The sequence below is a fragment of the Hemicordylus capensis genome, chromosome 5, assembly GCF_027244095.1.
Source record: "Hemicordylus capensis ecotype Gifberg chromosome 5, rHemCap1.1.pri, whole genome shotgun sequence".
Lineage (NCBI taxonomy): Eukaryota > Metazoa > Chordata > Lepidosauria > Squamata > Cordylidae > Hemicordylus > Hemicordylus capensis.
The window spans coordinates 151796951-151817451 of NC_069661.1; the positions used below are offsets into that span (position 1 = coordinate 151796951).

Genomic DNA, 20501 nt, shown 5'->3' on the forward strand with positions numbered 1-20501 from the left:
AATGAAACAAGCTACTAAGAAACTAAAACCACTAAACATACTTAAAATGCACAGAAAATATAGAAGGGGAATTTAAACAGTAGTAGTAATATAGCTGAAAATGATTTCATGTGTGGTAAAAAGCTAGAATTAAAATTAAGAATGGTTAAAACTATAATGGTTGCCATAAGTTGAACTATTACTAAAAATGATAAAGTTATACGGAGTTACTAAATGGTAAAATACACTAAAATACGCTAAATGGTGAAGTTACACTACATTAATCTAATAGAATATGATGCACTGCCATGGTGCAGTTAATATGATATGAAGAATATGGAGGCAAGTGTTATCAGGAATCAAATTGGGGGAGCACATCAGCTATCATTTTTTACCGGATGCCAATCGCAACCACACAGAACTTGGCAACGATCTTTGTGGTGTGGGGGTTAGAGTAAGATAGCAGCAATTGAATATAGAAGTAATTTGTACGCCCCAGAAGCTTGTTCAGCAGTGGAGAAATAAGGGCGGCACGAATGTATCTGTAGAACAGGCAGTATAGAAGGACATGCTCAGTGGTTTCAATTTGCTCTGAGCCACAGGAGCATAATTCTGATTCTGAAAAAACATCTGAAAACCCATCTTTTCACCCAAGCTTCCCAAGCTTTTTAAAATTGTCTGTTTTAATTTTATGGGTGATTTTAAATTGTTGAATTGTTTTAACTTTTTCTATATGTATTTATTGTTTTATGTTAACCGCTCAGAGATTAAAGTCTGGGCAGTATAGAAGTTTGATTGATTGATTGATTGATTGATTGATTGATTGACTGATAAATAATAAATACGCTGATGACACCCAAATCTATTTCTCCATATTGACCTCATTGGAAAATGGCAGAATTTCCCTAAATGCTGCCTGGAAGCAGTATTGAGCTGGATGAGGGATAACAAACTGAAGTTGAATCCAAATAAGATGGAGATATTGACTAGGGATGTGCACAAAAATGTTGGGAGGCCCTTTTATGGGCCTCCGAGCAGGTTCGAACACCAGGAGGTTCGAAAGCAGGGGAGAAATAACTTTAAGGGTGGGAGAGGTTTCACACACCCCGCCAGCCATGCTTCCCCCACCAGTGCTTGCTAAAAAACTGGTCAGGTGGGGAGGCAGCATACCTCCCTGCTGCCTTGTCCTCTCCTTGTAGCGGAAATAAGCAGAAGCAGCCCATGCATGTGCGCACACATGCGCTTTCGTGCACATTCACATTATTTATTTATTTATTAAATTTATATCCCGCCCAAACTTACATCTCTGAGTGGCTAACAACAATTAAAACACATATAAAAGTTAAAACAGTTCGACATATAACACATATAAAAGTTAAAACAATACAATAATTTAAAAACCATAAAATTAACAAACAGTATTTTTTAATTGAAAACCTGAGAAGACTTGGGTTAAAAAAAGGGTTTTCAGATGTTTTTTTAAAAATAGCCAGAGATGGGAGGATCGTAACTCAACAGGGAGCGCATTCCACAATCTCGGGGCAGGAGCTGAGAAGGCCCATCTCTGTGTGACCACCAAACGAGTTGGCGGTAACTGGAGACGGACCTCCTCAGATGACCTCAATGGGCGGTGTGGTTCGTAGTGAAGAAGATGCTCTCTTAAGGCCCAAGGCCTAAGCCGTTTAGAAGTTATAACTAGCACTTTGTATTTTGCCTGGAAACCTATCGGCAACCAGTGTAACTCCATCAGAAAAGGAGTAATGTGGTCTCTCTGAGATGACCCAGAGACCAACCTGGCTGCCGCATTCTGAACCAACTCAAGTTTCCGGACTACGTACAAAGGCAGCCCCACATAGAGCGCATTACAGAAGTCCAGTCTGGAGGTTACCAACAAATGTACCACTGTTTTGAGGTCCTTCATCTCGAGAAACAGACGCAACTGGCGTATCAGCTGAAGTTGATAGAAAGCACCCCTAGCCACTGTCTCAACCTGAGAAACCAAGGAGAGGTGTAGATCCAGGACTACTCCCAGACTGCGGACCTGTTCCTTTTGGGGAAGTGTAACCCCATCCAGAACAGATAGATCAAAGTAGTCTCTGGAGTTCTGACCCCGCACAATAAGTACCTCCATCATATCTGGATTCAGCTTGAGTTTATTCTCCCTCATCCAGCCCATTACTGCTTCCAGGCAGGCATTTAGGGAGGATATGCCATCTTCTGAAGAAGTTGACATGGAGAAGTAGATCTGGGTGTCATCAGCATACTGATAACACCCAGCTCCCAATTCCTGATGATCGATCCCAGCAGTTTCATGTAGATGTTAAAAAGCATTGGAGAGCGTATGGAGCCTTGAGGGACACACCCCACTCCATTCAGGTACACAGCTTGGGAGTGCTCCTGGATCGCAAACTCTACCTGGTTTCTCTTGGCAGAGGCCAGGAGCACTTTTTATCATCTTTGGCTGACACGTCAGCTACACTCATTTCTGGAGGTAAATGACCTTAAAACAATGATGCATATGCTGGTCATCTCCAGGCTTGACCACTTTAATGCATTCTACATAGGGCTGCCTTTGTACGTAGTCCAGAAACTACATTTGGTACAGAATGTGGCAGCCGGACTGGTCTCTGGGACAACTCGAAGGGACCATATAACACATTTTAAAAGAACTGCACTGGATACCAATATGTTTCCGAGCGAAATACAAAGTGCTGGTTATCACCTATAAAGCCCTTAATGGCTTGGGTCCAGGGTACTTAAGAGAGTGCCTTCTCTGTCATGAACCAACCCAGTGTGGTGCTGCAAGAATGCAGTCAGCATTGTACCTCTGGATCTTGCAGATAACCCAAGAGAGGAGGAGGAACAGAGGAAAGAACTATAGGAGAGTTTGTAACCAAGTCCTCATGAAGGCCCTTTTATGGGCCTCCGAACCAGTTTGAATGTTGCCTGGCTCGAGGGTTCGATGGTGGGGTGGTGGCTTTAAGGGCGGGGGAAGGATGCACTCCCTCCCCACTGTGTTTCCCCCACCGGTGCACGTCTCGCTAGATAACATCAGTGAGTGTGTTTGTATATAAGTAGATACCACCCTTCAAAAGACTCAAGTCTCAACAGGCCTTTAAGCCTATATGGATCCTAAGATCACACATGCAAATATTTACTGAGCAAGCTTTAAGTTTGCCAAAGCACCTTTAGCCTAGTAGCATTGCTTTTGTTTTAACCTAAACCATTATTTAAAAATGATAACTATTTTGTTTGTTTGTTTGATTGATTGATTTATATACCACCCCTCCAAAATGTCTCAGGGCGGTTTACAACAAATAAAAACAATTAAAATCAATTTGACAGTAAAAATCAAAATTAAATCAATTAAACAATTAAAAATCATTTAAATATTAACATTAAAATAATTTAAAACCAGCATTAAAAATTTAAACCATAAATCTAATTAAAAACCTGAGTGAATACATGTGTCTTCAGCTCCTTTTTAAAAGTTGCCAGAGATGGGGAGGAACTATGACAAAGAAAAGGGATGTAATGATGCTTAATAGCATTTTTAATGTATATGCTTATTCTTTTTATATGTTGTCAGACAGTTTGATTTTACTTCATTAAAGATATTGGGGTCTCCTCCCCCTAACCCACCAAAGGGGTTGCTCAACATTAAAGGGCCCAAGCAAGTCCATACCTCCCAAATTACAAAACAACAGCTGACACATGCAAGGTATTTATTTCTGTTCTGGTTACACTATAGCAAAAATTAGCTTTACTTCTCTGTATTCTCCCTTTTCCCTGAGCTTGCTATCTCATGGTCTGGGGTGCATAGTCTCCCTTACCTTGGGTCAGAGGGGCACTTACTGTCCTATGCTCAGCCTAGTCCACAATCAGTGGACTAGCTTCCTCTCAGGCCAGTCCACTCCAGTCTGGATCCCTGGCCATCTTAACACAGGACCAGGGGGCTTGTGTGACCCCCTCCCTTTCTAGTATCCCAGCACAGCTAAAGTCCTAGTCACTCAGCCCAATATGGCCCCTCCCAGGTCCATAGCAGCAACTCCTTCATGGGTTAACCTTGCGCCCCAAAGATGGTGGTGAGGGATAACATCATTCACTGGCCCTTCCACTGTGGCAGGCACCCCTTCGGTTAATCAGCTGGGCTCACAAAGGGCCAAATTAAATGTTACTAGCTTAACCCAAGCAAAGCATCTGCGCACTAGTACTTGATTTCTCCCCTCACCTCCTGCCAGTACTTAATTGCTCCCCTCACCTCAGAGATCTCTCCACCCTCACCTGAGCCACACTCCTGTTCCTCCTCCATCCAGTTGCTTCCATCCGCCTCACCCCTCTTGGTCACTCCTCTGTCCTTTTACTCCAACCCCCTCACCCCTCGTGGTCACGGCTGCAGCATTGCTGGTGCCTATTAGCCAAGCTGCAGTCCCCTATCCCCAGAGAGCTCCCTACCCGAGCCTTGCTCCTGCTCCTCCCCACAGAAGCAGCAGCAGCAGTTGACCAGGACCTTCCTCACTGCCGCAACTGCCATGGCCAATCATTCCCCTCAGGCCGCTGACAGGCCCAGGCCCATCCCTTGCTTGCCTGCCTGCCTCCCTCCACCAATGGCCTCAGTAGCCCCAAACAGCAGCAGTGATTGACTGGGCCCTTCCTTGATGCCAACAGGCGCCACCATGGTCGCTCGTTTCCCTCAGGCCGTTGACAGGCTCAGACCCGTCCCTCGCCCTTCCATCTTTCTCTCTTCCCCTCCCTTCTTTTTCTCTCCTCTCTCCTCCAATCACTCTCCCCCCTCACCCTTCCTGAGTTAATAGTTCTTGTTCATCTTGTTTCCTCATCTAATTCACACAACAGCAACCTCCTTCTTCTGAAGGGGCTCTTTCCTCCCTCACAACCCCTCTCTTTGCAGACTCCTGCCCACTATCCTCTCCTCTACAATCAAGAACATCTTCCAACCAGTAAGAGTTGGATTCCAACTGTCCTTAATGATCACAGGCTCCTCCACCCCATCTGCATATGGAATTTCCATTGCCCGATCACCACTCCTCCTCCCTATCTGCTTACGGACTCTCCACTGCCAAATCATCACAGTGCTTCTACTCATGAACTTTAACGAGAGCTGCCACGCACAGGATTAGCCACGGGTATGCCTTAGAGAATTATATAGATAGATAGATGTTAAACACATTACTTGGTCCTCCTTGTTTCTTCAAACATAAATAGCACCAGGGGTGGGGGGCAGAGTCCCAAATGTCCTGAGATAGTGCTGCACAGGGAGGGGATATTTAAGTGCTTTCCTTTGTAATGTGATCCTGATAAAAATGGAAACACTATCAGCTTCAGAAGGAAAGTTTTCACTGACACAAATAGAATTATTCAAATTCTAATTAAAAGCTTGTGAGAACAGGAAAGTCTTGAGGATCTTCCTGAAAACAAACAGAGAAGCAGATGCTCTTATTTCAGCATGGAGCATATTCTAAAGCCCTGGGGCAGCCACAGAGAAAACCTGGTCCTGAGTTGCCACCAAATGAGCTGTGGCAACCGTAACCAGACCTCTCAAGAAGATTGTAAAAGGTGGGAGGGTTTATGACAAAGAAGGCGCTCTCTTAAATAGCCTAATCCCAAGCTATTAAGGGCTTTATAGGTAATAAACAGCGCTTTGTATTTCCCCCAGAAACATATCGGCAGCCAGTGCAGTTCTTTCAAAACCAGTGTTATATGGTCCCTTCGTGTTGTCCCAGAGATCAATCTGGCTGTCCCATTCTGTACCAACATACAAAGACTACATACAAAGACAGCCCCACATAGAGTGCATTACAGTAAATTCTGAAGGTTACCAGCAAGGTTGACTCAGCCTTCCATCCTTCCGAGGTCGGTAAAATGAGTACCCAGAATGTTGGGGGCAATATGCTAAATCATTGTAAACCGCTTAGAGAGCTCCGGCTATAGAGCGGTATATACAGTGGTCCCTCTACTTACGAAATTAATCCATTCCGAATGCACATTTGTAAGTCGAAAAATTCGTAAGTCGAAAAGCGGTTTCCCATAGGAATGCATTGGGAACTGATTAATGCGTTCCGGAGCCTAGAAAAAAGACCCAGACCCCCAGTAAGGCTTGCAAACTGCACAGGAACATTTCTTTTCAAGAATAAACAGGCAGGCAAGTCAAGGAAACCGCATGTAAAATTCGTAAGTCGAGGAAACCCCATCTAAAAATTCGTAAGTCAAGGAAACCCCATCTAAAAATTTGTAAGTCGAAAAAACCGCATCTAAAACCGGATCTAAAACTGCCGTTTGTAACTCGAAAAATACTTATGTCGAGTAGTTTGTAAGTCGAGGGACCACTGTAAATGTAAGTGCTATTGCTATTGCTATTGCTATATGTACCACTGTTTTAAGGTCATTCACCTCTAGAAATAGACGTAGCTGACGTGTCAGCCGAAGCTGATAAAAACTGCTCCTGGCCACCTCCTTAACCTGAGAAACCAGTGAGAGCTTTGGGTCCAGGAGCACTCCCAAGCTTCATACCTGATCTTTCAGGGGGAGTGTAACACCATCCAGAACAGGCAGATCTAAACCATCTCTCAGGTCCCAGTCCCCAGCAGTCAGTACCTTCATCTTATTTTGATTCAACTTCAGTTTGTTATCCCTCATCCAGCCCATTATTGCCTCCAAGCAGGCATTTAGGGAAGGTATGCCATTTCCTGAAGAAGTCGGCATGGAGAAGTAAATCTGGGTGTCATCAGCATATTGATAACAAACACCAAACTTCCTGATGATCTCTCCCAGTAGTTTCATGTAGATGTTAAAGAGCACTGGAGACAGTATGGAGCCTTTTGGAACTCCATACTTCAGTTCTTGCTTTGCAGATCAACAGTCTCCAAGCAACACCATCTGAAATCTACCAGAGAGATAGGAGCGGAACCACTGTAAAACAGTGCCATTCAATCCCACCTCTCTCAGGCAGTCCAGAAGGATACCATGGTCGGGGGTATTGAAAGCCGCAAAGAGATCCAAGAGGATCAGCAGAGTCACACTCTCTCTGTCAACAGCCAATTGGAGATCACCTATCAGGTCCAAGGCAGTCTTAACCCCACAGCCCACACAAAAGCCAGTTTGAAATGGCCACTTTGAAATGGGAAAGAAAGTGAATGAGGGCTAGACAGAAATCATGAAGCTCTAACCAATTTATATTGTGGTGTTGGCACAAAGAATAATAGAGAATAGACGCCTTGCCATAACTTGGTCAATGGCACGGGTTCTATGGCCTGGATCTGAATCAGATGAAGGATGGCCTGTTCCATCCTCAGGTGTTGTTGTTGGTTTGTTTATTTATTTATTTACACAGTCAGACAGTTGTTATTGACTGGTTTGTTTTATCCAGACATCGAGTCCTTCACAAGGACATGGGATGGCTGAATATTATTGTCAATGTTGTTGCTGTTATTATAGATATCGTCGCAGAATATAGGCTGTTCCCAGTAAAGTTGCTTTTTGTAATTGGCTGATGGTGATTTGTGTGGCCCCTATGGTGCTGAGGTGCTCTTCAAGGTATTTTGGAACTGCACCCAGGGCGCCAATTACCACTGGAGTTATTTTGGTCTTCTTCTGCCACAGCCTTTCAATTTCAATTTATAGATCTTTGTATTATGTTATTTTTTCTATTTCTTTTTCTTCTATTCTGCTATCCCCTGGTATTGCTATGTTGATTATTTTAACTTGTCTTCCTTTCTTCTCGACTACAGTTATATCTGGTGTATTGTGTGGCAGATGTTTGTCTGTTTGTAGTCGGAAGTCCCATAATATTTTTACATCTTCATTTTCTTCAACTTTTTCAATTTTATGGTCCCACCAATTTTTGGCTACAGGTAGCTTGTATTTTTAGCAGATGTTCCAGTGTATCATCCCTGCTACCTTGTCATGCCTTTGTTTGTAGTCAGTCTGTGCTAACTTTTTACAACAGCTGATTAGGTGGTCCACGGTTTCATCTGCTTCTTTACAAAGGCGGCACTTGCTGTTTGTTGTTGACTTTTCAACTTTTGCTCTTATTGCATTTGTTCTTAATGCCATGTCTTGTGCAGCCAGTATTAAACCCTCTGTTTCTTTCTTCAAGTTGCCATTCTTAAGCCATTGCCAGGTCTTGGTGATGTCTGATTTTCCACTTATATTGTGCAAATATTGACCATGCAGGGGCTTATTTCTCCATTTTTCTGCTCGGTTCTTGACTTGTTCTTTCTTGTAGGCCTGCATTGTTTCATTGGTGTTGAATAGTTTCTCGTTCTTGACCATTTGAAGTGCATCTTCTTCACTGTCCTTGATCTATTCTTCAAGGCCTTTTTTCTCCTCCTCTACTGTTTGATGGCCTTGCAGCATTCCTCTTCCACCTGAGCTGCGAGGGAGGTATAGCCTATCGACATCACTGCGGGGGTGCAGAGCATGATTGATGGTCATGATTTTCCTGGTCTTACAATCTAGCGTTTCTAGCTCTGCCAGGGTCCAGTCTACTATTCCTGCACTGTATCTGATAACAGGTATAGCCCAGGTGTTTATGGCTTGCATGGTGTTCCCACCATTGAGTTTGGACTTGAGGATTTTTCTAACTCTCCTGATGTATTCACTTCCAATTTTTCTTTTAACTTCAGTTTGTGCAATGTTATCAGCCTGGAGAATGACCATGTATTTGTAATGTTCTTTCTCTTCCAGGTTCTTGATGTTGCTTCCAATGGGCAGTTCTACTCCTTCTGTTTTCGTTATTTTTCTTCTGTTTATTATTAATGCAGCACACTTGTCTAGTCCAAACTCCATTGCTATATCGCTACTGAATATACGGACAGTGTTTAGTAGTGATTCAATTTCTGACTGGCACTTTCCATACAACTTCAGATCATCCATGTACAGCAGATGGTTGATTTTACTTGATGTTTTAGATGTTTGGTATCCACGGCCTGTTTTGTTTAGTATTTGTGAAAGTGGGGTCATGGCGATTACAAACAACAGAGGGGATAGTGAGTCCCCTTGGAAGATGCCTCTTCTAATGCCAACCTGTCCAAGTGTCTCGCCATTGATTGTTAACTGTGTACTCCACATGCTCATTGCTTTTTTATTAAATATCTGAATGTTTTTGCTGACACCAGTTGTTTCTAAACATTTTAGTATCCATGTGTGAGGCAATGAGTAGAAGGCTTTCTTGTAGTCAATCCATGCAACACTTAGATTGGTTTTTCTTCTCTTGCAATTTTCTAAAATCATTTTGTCAATCAGCAGCTGGTCTTTTGTGCCTCTGGTGTTCAGGCAATTTCTTTTCTGTTCATCTGGAAGCTGTTTGTTAGTTAATAAGTGTTGCATCACTTCATCTGCTATTATTCCAGTTAATAATTTGAACATGGTTGGCAGGCAGGTTATCGGTCTATAATTACTTGGAACTGCACCTTTTGCTGGGTCTTTCATTAGGAGATTAGTTTTCCCAGTTGTTAGCCATTGTTCAATATCACCTTCTTGCAAAATGTGATTGAACTGTTTTGATAGTTGTTTATGAAGGCTTGTTAGGTGTTTAGGCCAAAAGCCATGCAGTTCATCGTCGCCTGGAGCAGTCCAATTTTTAATTGTCTTTGCTCTTTCACTTATTAATTCTGGTGTCATTATTAGATCTTGCATTTGTTGGTTACATTTTTTGACCTCTATCTTCCAGCCTGCTTTTTTATTATAATCTATTGGATTGTCCCATTATGTCCCCCAGAATTGCACTGTTTCTTCTTTATTTGGTGTTTCTAGGTTTCTTGCAGTTTCTCCTTCTAGGCTTTGATAGAAACGTCTCTGATTCGACTAGAATTGGAGATTCTGCCTGTGTTGTGTAATTCTGGCTTCATATTTGCTAATCTTTTTTGACACTGCTGTTATTTGCTGCTTTATTTTTTCCAGGACTTCTCTAATTTTCCTTGAATCTAGGTGGTATTTTTGGATCAGATACTGTTTGGTGTTTTCATTCTTCAGCTTCATGTCTTTCATATCTTTCAATTTACTAGCATCTGATCTAAGGCTAGTGATTTTATTTTCTAATCTAATCTTCCATTTAGGTGATGTACTACTTTCTTTTTTTACAGGTCCACTGATCTTATATCCGAGCTCTTGTGTTGTTATTGTTGCTACACTGTACATTAGTTGGTTTGTTTCTTGCAAATTATTGCTTGTTATTTCTGCAAGTGCAGCATTGACATCTTTTAATGCCTGAGCAAGTTGTTTTTTGGCAACTGTTTTTAAAGCCGGAAGTCGAACCCTGGTGGTTGTTTGGTTCATGTGCTCAGTTATTTTTTGTTTTAGTTCTTGTTACTTTTCTGTTAAACAGCATTCGGGTTTTTGAGGTGAAGGCAAAGGGGAGTTTGTCTGGTTTTGATTTTGAAACAGTTCAGTAACAGTGGCATCCTCTATTTCCAACACCTCCTCCACCTGCACCTGAGCAACTTTTTCAGCTGGTAGTAATTCTTCTTCCATATCTTGAGCCTCTGTTGCTCTTTGCAGTTCTTCCAGCTCAACTCCTGTGAATACTTTATTTCTTATTATGAATCTTCTCTGGTCTGCTAGCCTTTGTTCTGTTATTTCTGTATCTGGATGCTTCTCTTTCCAAATTTGGTACATTCTTTTTAAATAACCTCTTCTAGTTGGACTAGATTTGTAATAGCAGATCATTATTTCCTTGTTAGCATTTTTTGTATACTTTTTCCAGTTAAGCAACGTTTCTTCCAGTAACCCTGCAGTCTCCAGCTCTGGTTGCTCAGCTGAAGATCCTGAGTCCTGTAGCCTACTTGCCGCCAGATGTCCAGGGACTCCATCACCTGGCGCGGTCCTTGTTGACCCGGGCGACGACCGATCCGGTATAGATTTATTAAAGTTACGTCTCACCATATTGTTGATGGGATTATTATATTATATTATATTATATTATATTATATTATTCAATTTCTATACTGCTCTTCCAAAAATTGCTCAGGGTGGTTTAAACTTTACACAGAGAAATAACAAACAAATAAATAAGATGGAACCCTGTCCCCAAAGGGCTCACAATCTATAAAGAAACATAAGATAGACACCAGCAACAGTCACTGGAAGTACTGTGCTGGGGGTGGATAGGGCCAGTTACTCTCCCCCTGCTAAATAAAAAGAATCACCATGTTAAAAGGTGCCTCTTTGCCAAGTTAGCAGAGGTTTTACATGTGGCAGGGGTTTTACATTACATGTGTGTATTGATCTCTCCCCACAAAAATAATCAAATATTTTAGTTCAATTACTTGGCTAGTGAAAATCCAGAGATGTGGGTTTTTCAGAAAAATTTGAATAGGAAAATTTTCTGGAAATTTTTCCATGCAAACATTCCCCCTTTTGCATAAAATTTGCATTATTTTTCTCCACATCTCTGTGAAAAACATTGATCTATTTATACAGCACGTAAAATTATTATGGTATATTTTTAAAAATCACTTTTACTAAATATATAGAGCAAGCAATATAACAAATCATATAACAATTTATTTAGGGCATTGGGGAAATTTGAATATTTTCAAATTTTGGAAATTTGAACCATTTTGGAAGGGCGGTATACAAGTCAAATAAATAGATAGATAGATAGATAGATAGATAGATAGATAGATAGATAGATAGAATAGGAACTTTTTCCTGGGGTTGGGGGAAATGGTCTATGCAAATTATGAAAAAAACTGCTTCGGGAAATTTCTCAGAAACTTTTCCAATTCAACATATTCCAAGAAATCCACACCGCTTTTTGTGACCAAATATGTATGCAACCCACCTTTTAAACTAAGAACACTAAAAATGTCGGGAGATAGAGTGTGACTCTGTTGATCCTCCTGTGCCTTTCAGCTGCTTTCGATACTATCGACCATGGTATCCTTCTGGGATATCTGAGACATCTCTCTGGGTTGGGACTTGGGGGCATGGTTATAAGGTGGCTCCTTTCCTACCTAGGGGGTCATACTCAGAACGTGGTGGGGGATACCTGCTCCACCCCATGGCCTTTGGCCTATGGGGTGCCAAAAGGTTCTATTCTGTCCCCCATGCTGTTTAACTTATACATGAAGCCCCTGGGAGAGGTCATCCGTAGGTGTGGGCTGCGGTGCCATCAATATGCTGATGACACACAGCTCTACCTATCTTTTAAGTCAGTAGACACCAGGAAGGCAGTCGATGCTCTGAACTGGGGTTTAGAGGCTGTTCTGGACTGGATGAGGGCAAACAAGCTGAAACTCAATGCAGATAAGACGGAAGTGCTCTGGGTTGGTAGAACTGATCATCGAAGCAGTGAAGTAAATCTGGTCTTGAAAGGGGTAACACTTCCCCTGAAAGACAAAGTCCACAGCTTGGAGGTGCTTCTGGACCCAACACTGTCCTTGGAGGCGCAGGTGGCAGCAGTGTGCAGAAGTGCCTTTTACCAACTATGGCTGGTACACCAGCTGCAACCCTACTTGGAGAAATCGGACCTCAGTCACTCATGTGGAGTGACCTCAGTCGCTCATGCGTTGGTAACATCCAGATTGGACTATTGCAATGCGCTGTATGTGGGGCTGCCCTTGAAGACTGTTTGGAAGCTTCAGCTGGTTCAGAATGCTGCTGCAAGGATGCTTGCGGGTGCAAGTTGCTTCATGAGTATTACACCCATCCTGCGTCAGCTTCATTGGCTACTGGTCTGCTTCTGGACTAGATTCAAGGTGCTGATATTGACCTTTAAAGCCCTACAAGGCTTGGAGCCAGGGTACCTGACAGACCACATTCACCCATATGAATCTGCCAGGGCCCTCCGTTCATCCTCTCAGGCCCTGCTGATGACCCCACCACTAACAGAGATCTGGTTGGCGGGGACTAAAGACAGGGCCTTTTTGGTTGTGGCCCCTCAGCTTTGGAACACCCTCCCTGAAGAGCTTCGCCATGCTCCCTCCCTCAGTGTTTTAAAAAAACATCTTAAAATACACCTTTTTAAGGAGGCCTTTTAATGTTCCATTAATTTGTTATATCTGGTAGGTTCTTTAGCTTTTTATAATTTTCAGTTTTAAATTGAACCTACTTGTGGTTTTTAATCTGACTTTTTAAAATGTAGTTAATTTTATGACTTTAATTGTATCTGTGTCTATCTTATTGTTGTGAGCCGCCCTGAGCAGTAGTGCACTAGAGGGCGGGGTATAAATATTTTAAATAAATAAATAAATAAATCATTTTAGTGTCAAGAAAACGGTTCTCTGCCTGCTTTTGAAAAAGTAGGCTATAATGACTTGAAGGAAGGCAACTACAGCAAGACAATTTTTCCCAGTGAAAAGATGCATATAAAATACATATAGAAAAATAATTTGGCTGTAGGGAGCTGGACTGTTCTGTTCCTAACTTCTGATGCAATACACCTCTATGAATCAAGTGAAATATATTATTAAATAATATTTACCTAAGAAAATGTCAGGGAATACAGAGTTGTTTTGTGAAATTCCCATGATTCTTGGGCTCTGAGAACTGAGTGTGGTTTCATGTTGTGTGTGTCCTTCTCCCCATGCATTTCTTCCTTCTGTCTTCCTCCCCCTTTCCATGTACTTTCTCCCTCTCTACTCCATACACATGTGAATTCTTCCTTACACCTCTTGTCTGAGGTACTTAAAAGTCATCCCTTTGTTCACTGAATATATTGTGACATCAGAATATACCAAGCAGGTGCTGGACATGCAAGACCCCTCTCCCATTAGTGGGCTTTGTGTGTAGGTACTAGAGCTACTCTAAAATCACTATTTTTCTGCATGAAGTGGAACATCATATTAATCTCGCTTTATCTGGATCCAAATCATTTTCTTTTAAAGCAGCTGGTTCTGGATCACAGTCTCTGCATGGACACTTTTTGTATATTACACTGTATAAAGACAGTTCAATAAAGCTAAAGAGGAGATGTTGATTTTCCTTTTTATTCTTCTCAAACCAGAAATATTTTACAGGGGAGTTGATAGGAAAGCTATACAAGCCCAAAATTGTTTGGAATCAGCGTATCTGAAGCTTGCTCCCATATGAACCTCTCCAACAGGTCATCTTCTGAAACCCTAGTCCGTGCTCCAAGGGTGAGACAGGTAGGTGGGGACAGGTTCAGAGGGCCTTTTCAGTGGTAACACCCTAATTTTGAAACTCCCCCCCTAAGTTAAGTAAAAAAGTAGTGTGCCATCAAGTTGATTTCGACTCCTGGCGCCAACAGAGCCCTGTGGTTTTCTTTGGTAGAATACAGGAGGGTTTTACCATTGCTTCATCTCATGCAATATGAGATGATGCCTTTCAGCATCTTCCTATATTGCTGCTGCTCGATATAGTACCAACAGGCATTTGAACCGGCAACCTTCTGCTGCTTAGTCAAGCATTTCCCTGCTGCACTACTTAAGGTGACCTCCCTCCTGAGATAGAATTGGTTTAAAAACTAAGATTGTTTTAATAACTATTTTATTCTACTTGTGTCATGTATTTTAATCTGTGACTTTTAAATATTTTAAATTTTGTACACTACCTAGAGATGTACATATCAGGCAGTATAAAAATATGATTGATAAATAAATGAAAATAAATAAATATGTATGTCTCCCTTTTGTCATTTCAACACCCAACAAATTATTTGCTGTTCTCTTGAGCATTTTATAATAAAGCCTTGTTTTTATTCCCTCCTAAGCCTTGTTTTTATTCCCTCCATTTTACAGTTTTAATTGGCTATAGTTTTACTACTTTACAGGTTTTTTACTGCCGCGTTTTGTTGTTTATACTTTTAATTATTGTTGATTTATTAACACTCTTTTAGTTAGCCACTTTGATACTAAGTGGATAAGGAAGGGTATAAACCCCAAAATAAATAAAGCGTAGAAAGAAACCACAAGATTTCCAGAGGGAATGGACATCAATGCTGCTTGGTTCTTGCATTTTATTTTTATTTTCTTTCTGTTGTAGTTTATATAATGTTGTAGGTCACTCTGAATCCTCTTGGTGCAGCTTTAACAGGATACAGATCTTTTAAACAAACAAAGCATACAGGAGATTGCTATGGAAAATAAGAGGAATTGTGATTACAGTGGCTTTGAGGAGTAAGGTATTTATCACTGTACCACCACTTCCTAATTTCTTCCCAAACCAGTATACTCTTAGATAAGCATTTTAAAACTCTTCTAGTGCTTACTTATCACTAAGAGCTCCTAAATATCTCTTTAAAAAAAAAATCAAAGTACAGTTTTCATAAGTCATGAAATAGAAATGAAAGGGGGAAACCTAAAGTAAAGAGGACAGTACCTTTCATCCTAGATTTTTCTTCTACTTCTATACCTATTTTAAGGTTAACATGCATGTTTCTTCAGTTAATCTCACATATGAGTCATCAAACTGGTCCTTCAGCATAATACAATTGGCAAAACCTGTCTTCCTTTGTATTTTAGACAGTGAGAGAAATAAAGAAAAAAACATCCTAAAGAAAATGATGATAATATTTTGTACTTTACTGTGTGGCTTAAGAAACGACAATGAGACAGAAATAAGATTATATTTTGTACAAGTAATTCTGGTAAGAACTAATCTGCCTACATTCCTATCTATTTATCTACCTACTTACTTACATTTTATATCCTGCTCTTCCTTCAAGGAGTTCAGAGCCCTTTCGCTATCCCTACAACTGGATTAAATTTGGTCCAAATCAGTTAGGCAGTTCACAAGTTAACCCACTTACACCTCAAACATTCATGCATCCACCAATCTCGAATTGGGGTGGATGACATCATCACAAGCTACACCTATGTGTCCCTACAGCTGTGCTTAATTTGGTTCCTATTGGTCCAGGCATTGCAAAGGAGAGAGAGAGAGAGAGAGAGAGAGAGAGAGAGAGAGAGAGAGAGAGAGAATGAATATGGATGCCAGGTGATCTCATAAACTTACTTTCCTTAAAGAAAGTAGGCAAAAAATTAAAGATTGCAACTTAGAATAAGCAATATTTGGTAGTAACGTGCAATACCTATGCATGTCTATTTTGCTAGCATGACTATTAGTCAAAGGCTCTGCCTGCTCTCAGCAGTTAACGTCCAAATTATTTGTGCTGATGCATATCCATGGTGTCCTTGCAGACTGGATCCTAGGGTGAGGGGTACACCACATTCACATATACGGGATCTACCAATTAACCCATTACATTTGACACAACACCTGGGTGTTGGGTGGGGGAGACCCATAGTAGCTCAAGACCTTTTCTAGATCTCACTTAATGTACAAAAACAGGGCCCAAGGATGGGTATTTCGAGAACAGTCCTACAAACAAGAGTTATCAATTCCCTATTTTAACTCTTGTTCACGTATAAGGCCTAATTTGACTACAGACTACTGTGCAAGCTCAAAGAGAATAGTAATATTTCTTATGTAATCTATTTTTCTTCATGAAAACATTGGTTTTGGGGGGTGTGTGTGTGTGTGTGTGTGTGACACAGAGAGAGAGAGAGAGAGAGAGAGAGAGAGAGAGAGAGAGAGAGAGATTCATATTTCTGGGGCTTTTTTCACTTGGTTCTTTACACAATGCTACTAATTAAATGGAAAAACAGGTTGCTCACCTGTAACTTTTGATCTGGTAGAGATCCGTCAACATCCATAAGAATGGGTACTGTGTGGGGGTGTGGCTTGCTACCAAGCAAGATGGATGCCTAAGCTGAAAGCTCTGGATATCATCAGGCCTATCTTCTAAAAACTAGCAATAAATATTAAGGATGAGCCCGAAACATTCCTGCGCATCTTTCAAGAGGCGCCAAAACATTTCGCCACAGGGTGTGGGGTTCTCTTAAGAGGTGACGAGCAGGTCCTACCTGTCCATCCTCCAAGCCCCCACCAGCCTGGCCCAGCAGTATTGTTACAGAAAGATTTCTGTGCAAGTGGCAGCTTGTGCTGCTTGCTCCTCAGTGATGGGATGAGTCCCCAGCATCGACATGTAATTTACGTCCCAATGTCGCACGAGGGATAACAGGGACACATCCCATCACCGTGGTGCAACATTTTAGAAGAGCAAGCGGCACAAGCTGCTACTTGCATGGAAGTCTTTCCATAACCATAGCGCCGTGGTGAGCCAGCAGGGGCTTGGCGGATGGGCAGGTAGGACCTGCCCGCCTCCTCTTAGGGGAACCCCACGCTGCCCTTGGATGTGCACCAAAGCAATTTGGTGCACATCCCTAGTAAATATGACAAAATATTATCCAAAAAGTATACAAAATGTGGGAATGGGTTTTGGTCACCCACTGAAGCGGAAACGGAGCCTTAAATCATATTTTTCTTTGCAAAATCCACTGAGCTCTTCAGAGGCCTCAGAGTGGGAAGATTGTTGCAATATGACCCGAGGCCCTGGAAAGAACTCCAAAAGCACCAAAATGGCTGAGAGCAGTTCTGCAGACAGAGAGCTAACTACGCTGATTAGCCAATTAAGACATAATTTATCAAAAGATTGGTCCGCTGTGTGCTCCAGCCCATTGAAACGAAACTCAATGAAATGTCAGAGAAGCTGGCAGACTTATAAAGAGACAACTTCCTAAAATACTTTTCACCAAGTTATCTACTTCTGGGGGATGAAGACTAACCTTTTTCATGATGTTCCCCCCATCCCGTTAGTTGTTTAACAGAAGCCATACGTGGCTCATTTCACCTTGGCCATATTATGATCCAGGTAATGACACTTTATTTCCTAAGATACATGGCTTTGCCCTGTTTCCAATCCTGCTCCAGGCTGAGTAGACCTGTTTGGTCTGATTATGTGAAGCTCAGTAAAGAGTTTTACTCCTGTGGGTGGTTTTGTTCAGTTCCAAGATTGTTTGATCTTTTCCATTGCTGCAGTTTTTACACAAGAGCTGTATTTGTTGAAAATAAAATAAAATAAATTAAAGAAGAAAAGAAAGAATAGGTACTGAGCCTGTGCAGGACCATCACAGTAAAATGCCACAGATTGTCGAGGCAACCGAGTCCTGTCTCCACGCCTACAACATGCTATTTAAAAGAGGTCCAGGAGCCCTGTTCTTCCGTTTTTGGGCAACTGCCATGGAGGACAATCATCCGGAATCAGGTGAGTTCATCAAAGGAGAATAGCATGCACACTCAGTACGCAAAAAGCGTAGCACTACTGCAGAGTGGTGGTTCAGGAGGGTCTTATGGATGTCGGCGGATCTCTATCAGATCAAAAGTTACAGCTGAGCAACCTATTTATCCGGATCGATATCCGTCAAGATCCATAAGAATGGGTGTTTAGCTAGTTCCCCATGAAGGAGAGTGCAGTAGTAGCTATTGTTAACACCCACTTCAAAACGCTTCTCCCGAAGCTCGCCTCAGCAGCAGAGCACACATCTATGGTAAAATGCTTGACAAAAGGTAACACAGTGGACCAAGTTGCTGCTTTACAGCTGTCCGTCCAGGTTACCCCCGATAAGTGTGCAGCTAATGAAGTGCAGGCGCAGGTAGAGTGGGCCTTGATTGCTTCAGGTGGTTGCACGTTCTGTGACTTGTAGGCCAGCATAATGAATTCAACTAGCCATCTGGACATTCAAATGCAGGAGCCTCTCACAGAGCCCTTGTAAGCTACAAACACTTGGTAGATCTGAAGCCCTTAGTGAAGTCCAGGTAATATAAAAGCTTCCTTAGCATATCCAAGGAGTGCATTGCACATTCTAAGGGCATGGATGGGTCCCTGAAGAATGTAGGGAGAACAATATCTTGGTTAAGGTAGAAGTCGGATACCACCTTGGGTAAAAAATCTGAGTCCATATGCATTAGCACTTTATCAGGATAGATCCTGGTGTATGATTAATCAATCCACAATGCTGTCAATTCACGAATGTGTTTAGCCATAGTTATAGCAAGCAGGAAGGCAGTTTTCAAAGTCACTAGTCTGATTGATGCAGAACTCATTGGTTCAAATGGGGACTCAGTTAAAGCTGAAAGGACCAAGGATATGCGCCACAGTTCTACAGGAGTGCAAATGGGCAGATATAAATTCATGAGGCCTTTCAGGAAAGCCTTACTATCTGGGTGTGAAAAGAGTCTTCCCATCACAGCCTGGATGTTTTGAAGAGAGAGCTGCTAAATGCACCTTCAAAGATACATTAGCCAACCCATGTGATTTTAGATAACTCAAGTAGAGGAGTACATCCCTGACTGTAGCCTGCTTAGGCAGAAACCATGCGTTTTTGCATAAGATTTGAATTGGAGCCACTTGCCAAGGTAATTACATCTGGTGGAACATTTCCTTTGGTTAAGTAGGATCTTACTCAAAAGCCAATTCGACATGCTGTTAGACGAAGAGTGAGAACATCTGGATGCAGGACGTTGTTGTCTAGCACCAGGAGATCTATTTCTTGTGGCAGTCTTTGGAACTGGTTTCTTGACAGTTTGAGTACCTGTGGAAACCATGGTTCCCTTGGCCACCACAGGGTTATTAGGATACACGACATTGGAGCAGTCAGAAGTTGAGCAACCACCTGGCTGATCAATGGATGTAGAGGAAACACATGCAGGATCTCCTGCTACCAGACCAACTAGAAGGTGTCTCCCAGCAACCACAAGCCATTACACATACACTCCCGAGCAGAGGCGTATCTAGGGAAAATAGCACCTAGGACAAGCACTTAAATTGCACCCCCTGTCCAAACATCTGACACCCATCTTCCAGATAACTTTACCATAATATCAGCTGAAAAATACAAGTCAAGCTCGTTAATCTTTTAATATTTCAAAAACTATTTAGCAGTGGACGTAGCCGGACCAAAAAATGCTGGAAAACTACAGCATACTACACTATGCTGCAGCTCATGAAATACCAAAATACTATGTGGAGGTGTACTTGGAAAACTAAACAGAAGTGCCTGTCTAATTCTCTACTATGCATTGTAGCATCACTATTACATAAGTTTTCAAAATAGATGGAGAATTTGGCTTTTCCCAGATAATCTGAAAATAATTAAAGGATATGCAGAGTAAACTGTGTCACTGCTTGGAATATATTCTAGTATATCAGCAAGACAGTTAAAATGAGAGAAAGAGAGCAAGAAACTCCCAGTGGCCTTAATACTAAGGATTTCACATTGATTCAAAGACAAACTCATCATTAATAGCCATATTATTAAGACATCACATTTATCTATCTTATCACAAGAAGCAAAGTAAGAGCAAATGAATACAATCCTAGCTCATAAGCTTCAGCTCAGTATTCACAAGCCCTGATACTCTGTACATAGTGCCAAACTAAATATGTGTACAGTGACTTATATTAATTTTTAAAGGTTTTTTTTACCTGTAGCCCCTTTGGTGGGCTTCCTAAAGGCCGTGGGGGGGGTCTGCAAAGGTTCCCCCTCCCCCCACTGGCCTCTAGGGCCTCGCAGGGACCATTTGAGCATGTGCAGTGGCCATTTAAAAAAATTAAAAAATGGCTGCTGAAAACAAAATGGCCACTGTGCATGCTCAAATGGCCTCTGTGAGGCCTGGCATGGCCTAGGGCCTCACCGAGGCCA

At 41.8% G+C, this 20501-nt stretch overlaps 1 protein-coding gene across 5 annotated transcripts in view; it reads right to left on the reverse strand.

Annotated features, from left to right (window-relative positions):
- Positions 1 to 20501, reverse strand: part of SRPK2 (SRSF protein kinase 2) — a 202626-nt gene that overhangs the window by 166032 nt on the left and 16093 nt on the right. For 3 of the 5 annotated variants that reach the window (XM_053257415.1, XM_053257414.1, XM_053257413.1), the window contains exon 1: positions 13421 to 13481. The exons of the other annotated variants lie outside the window; for them this stretch is intronic. In XM_053257415.1, the coding sequence (XP_053113390.1) occupies positions 13421 to 13466 (46 nt within the window). In that variant the 5' untranslated portion in view covers positions 13467 to 13481. Of the gene's footprint in view, positions 1 to 13420; positions 13482 to 20501 lie in introns of those variants that run through there. 5 annotated transcript variants of the gene reach the window in all.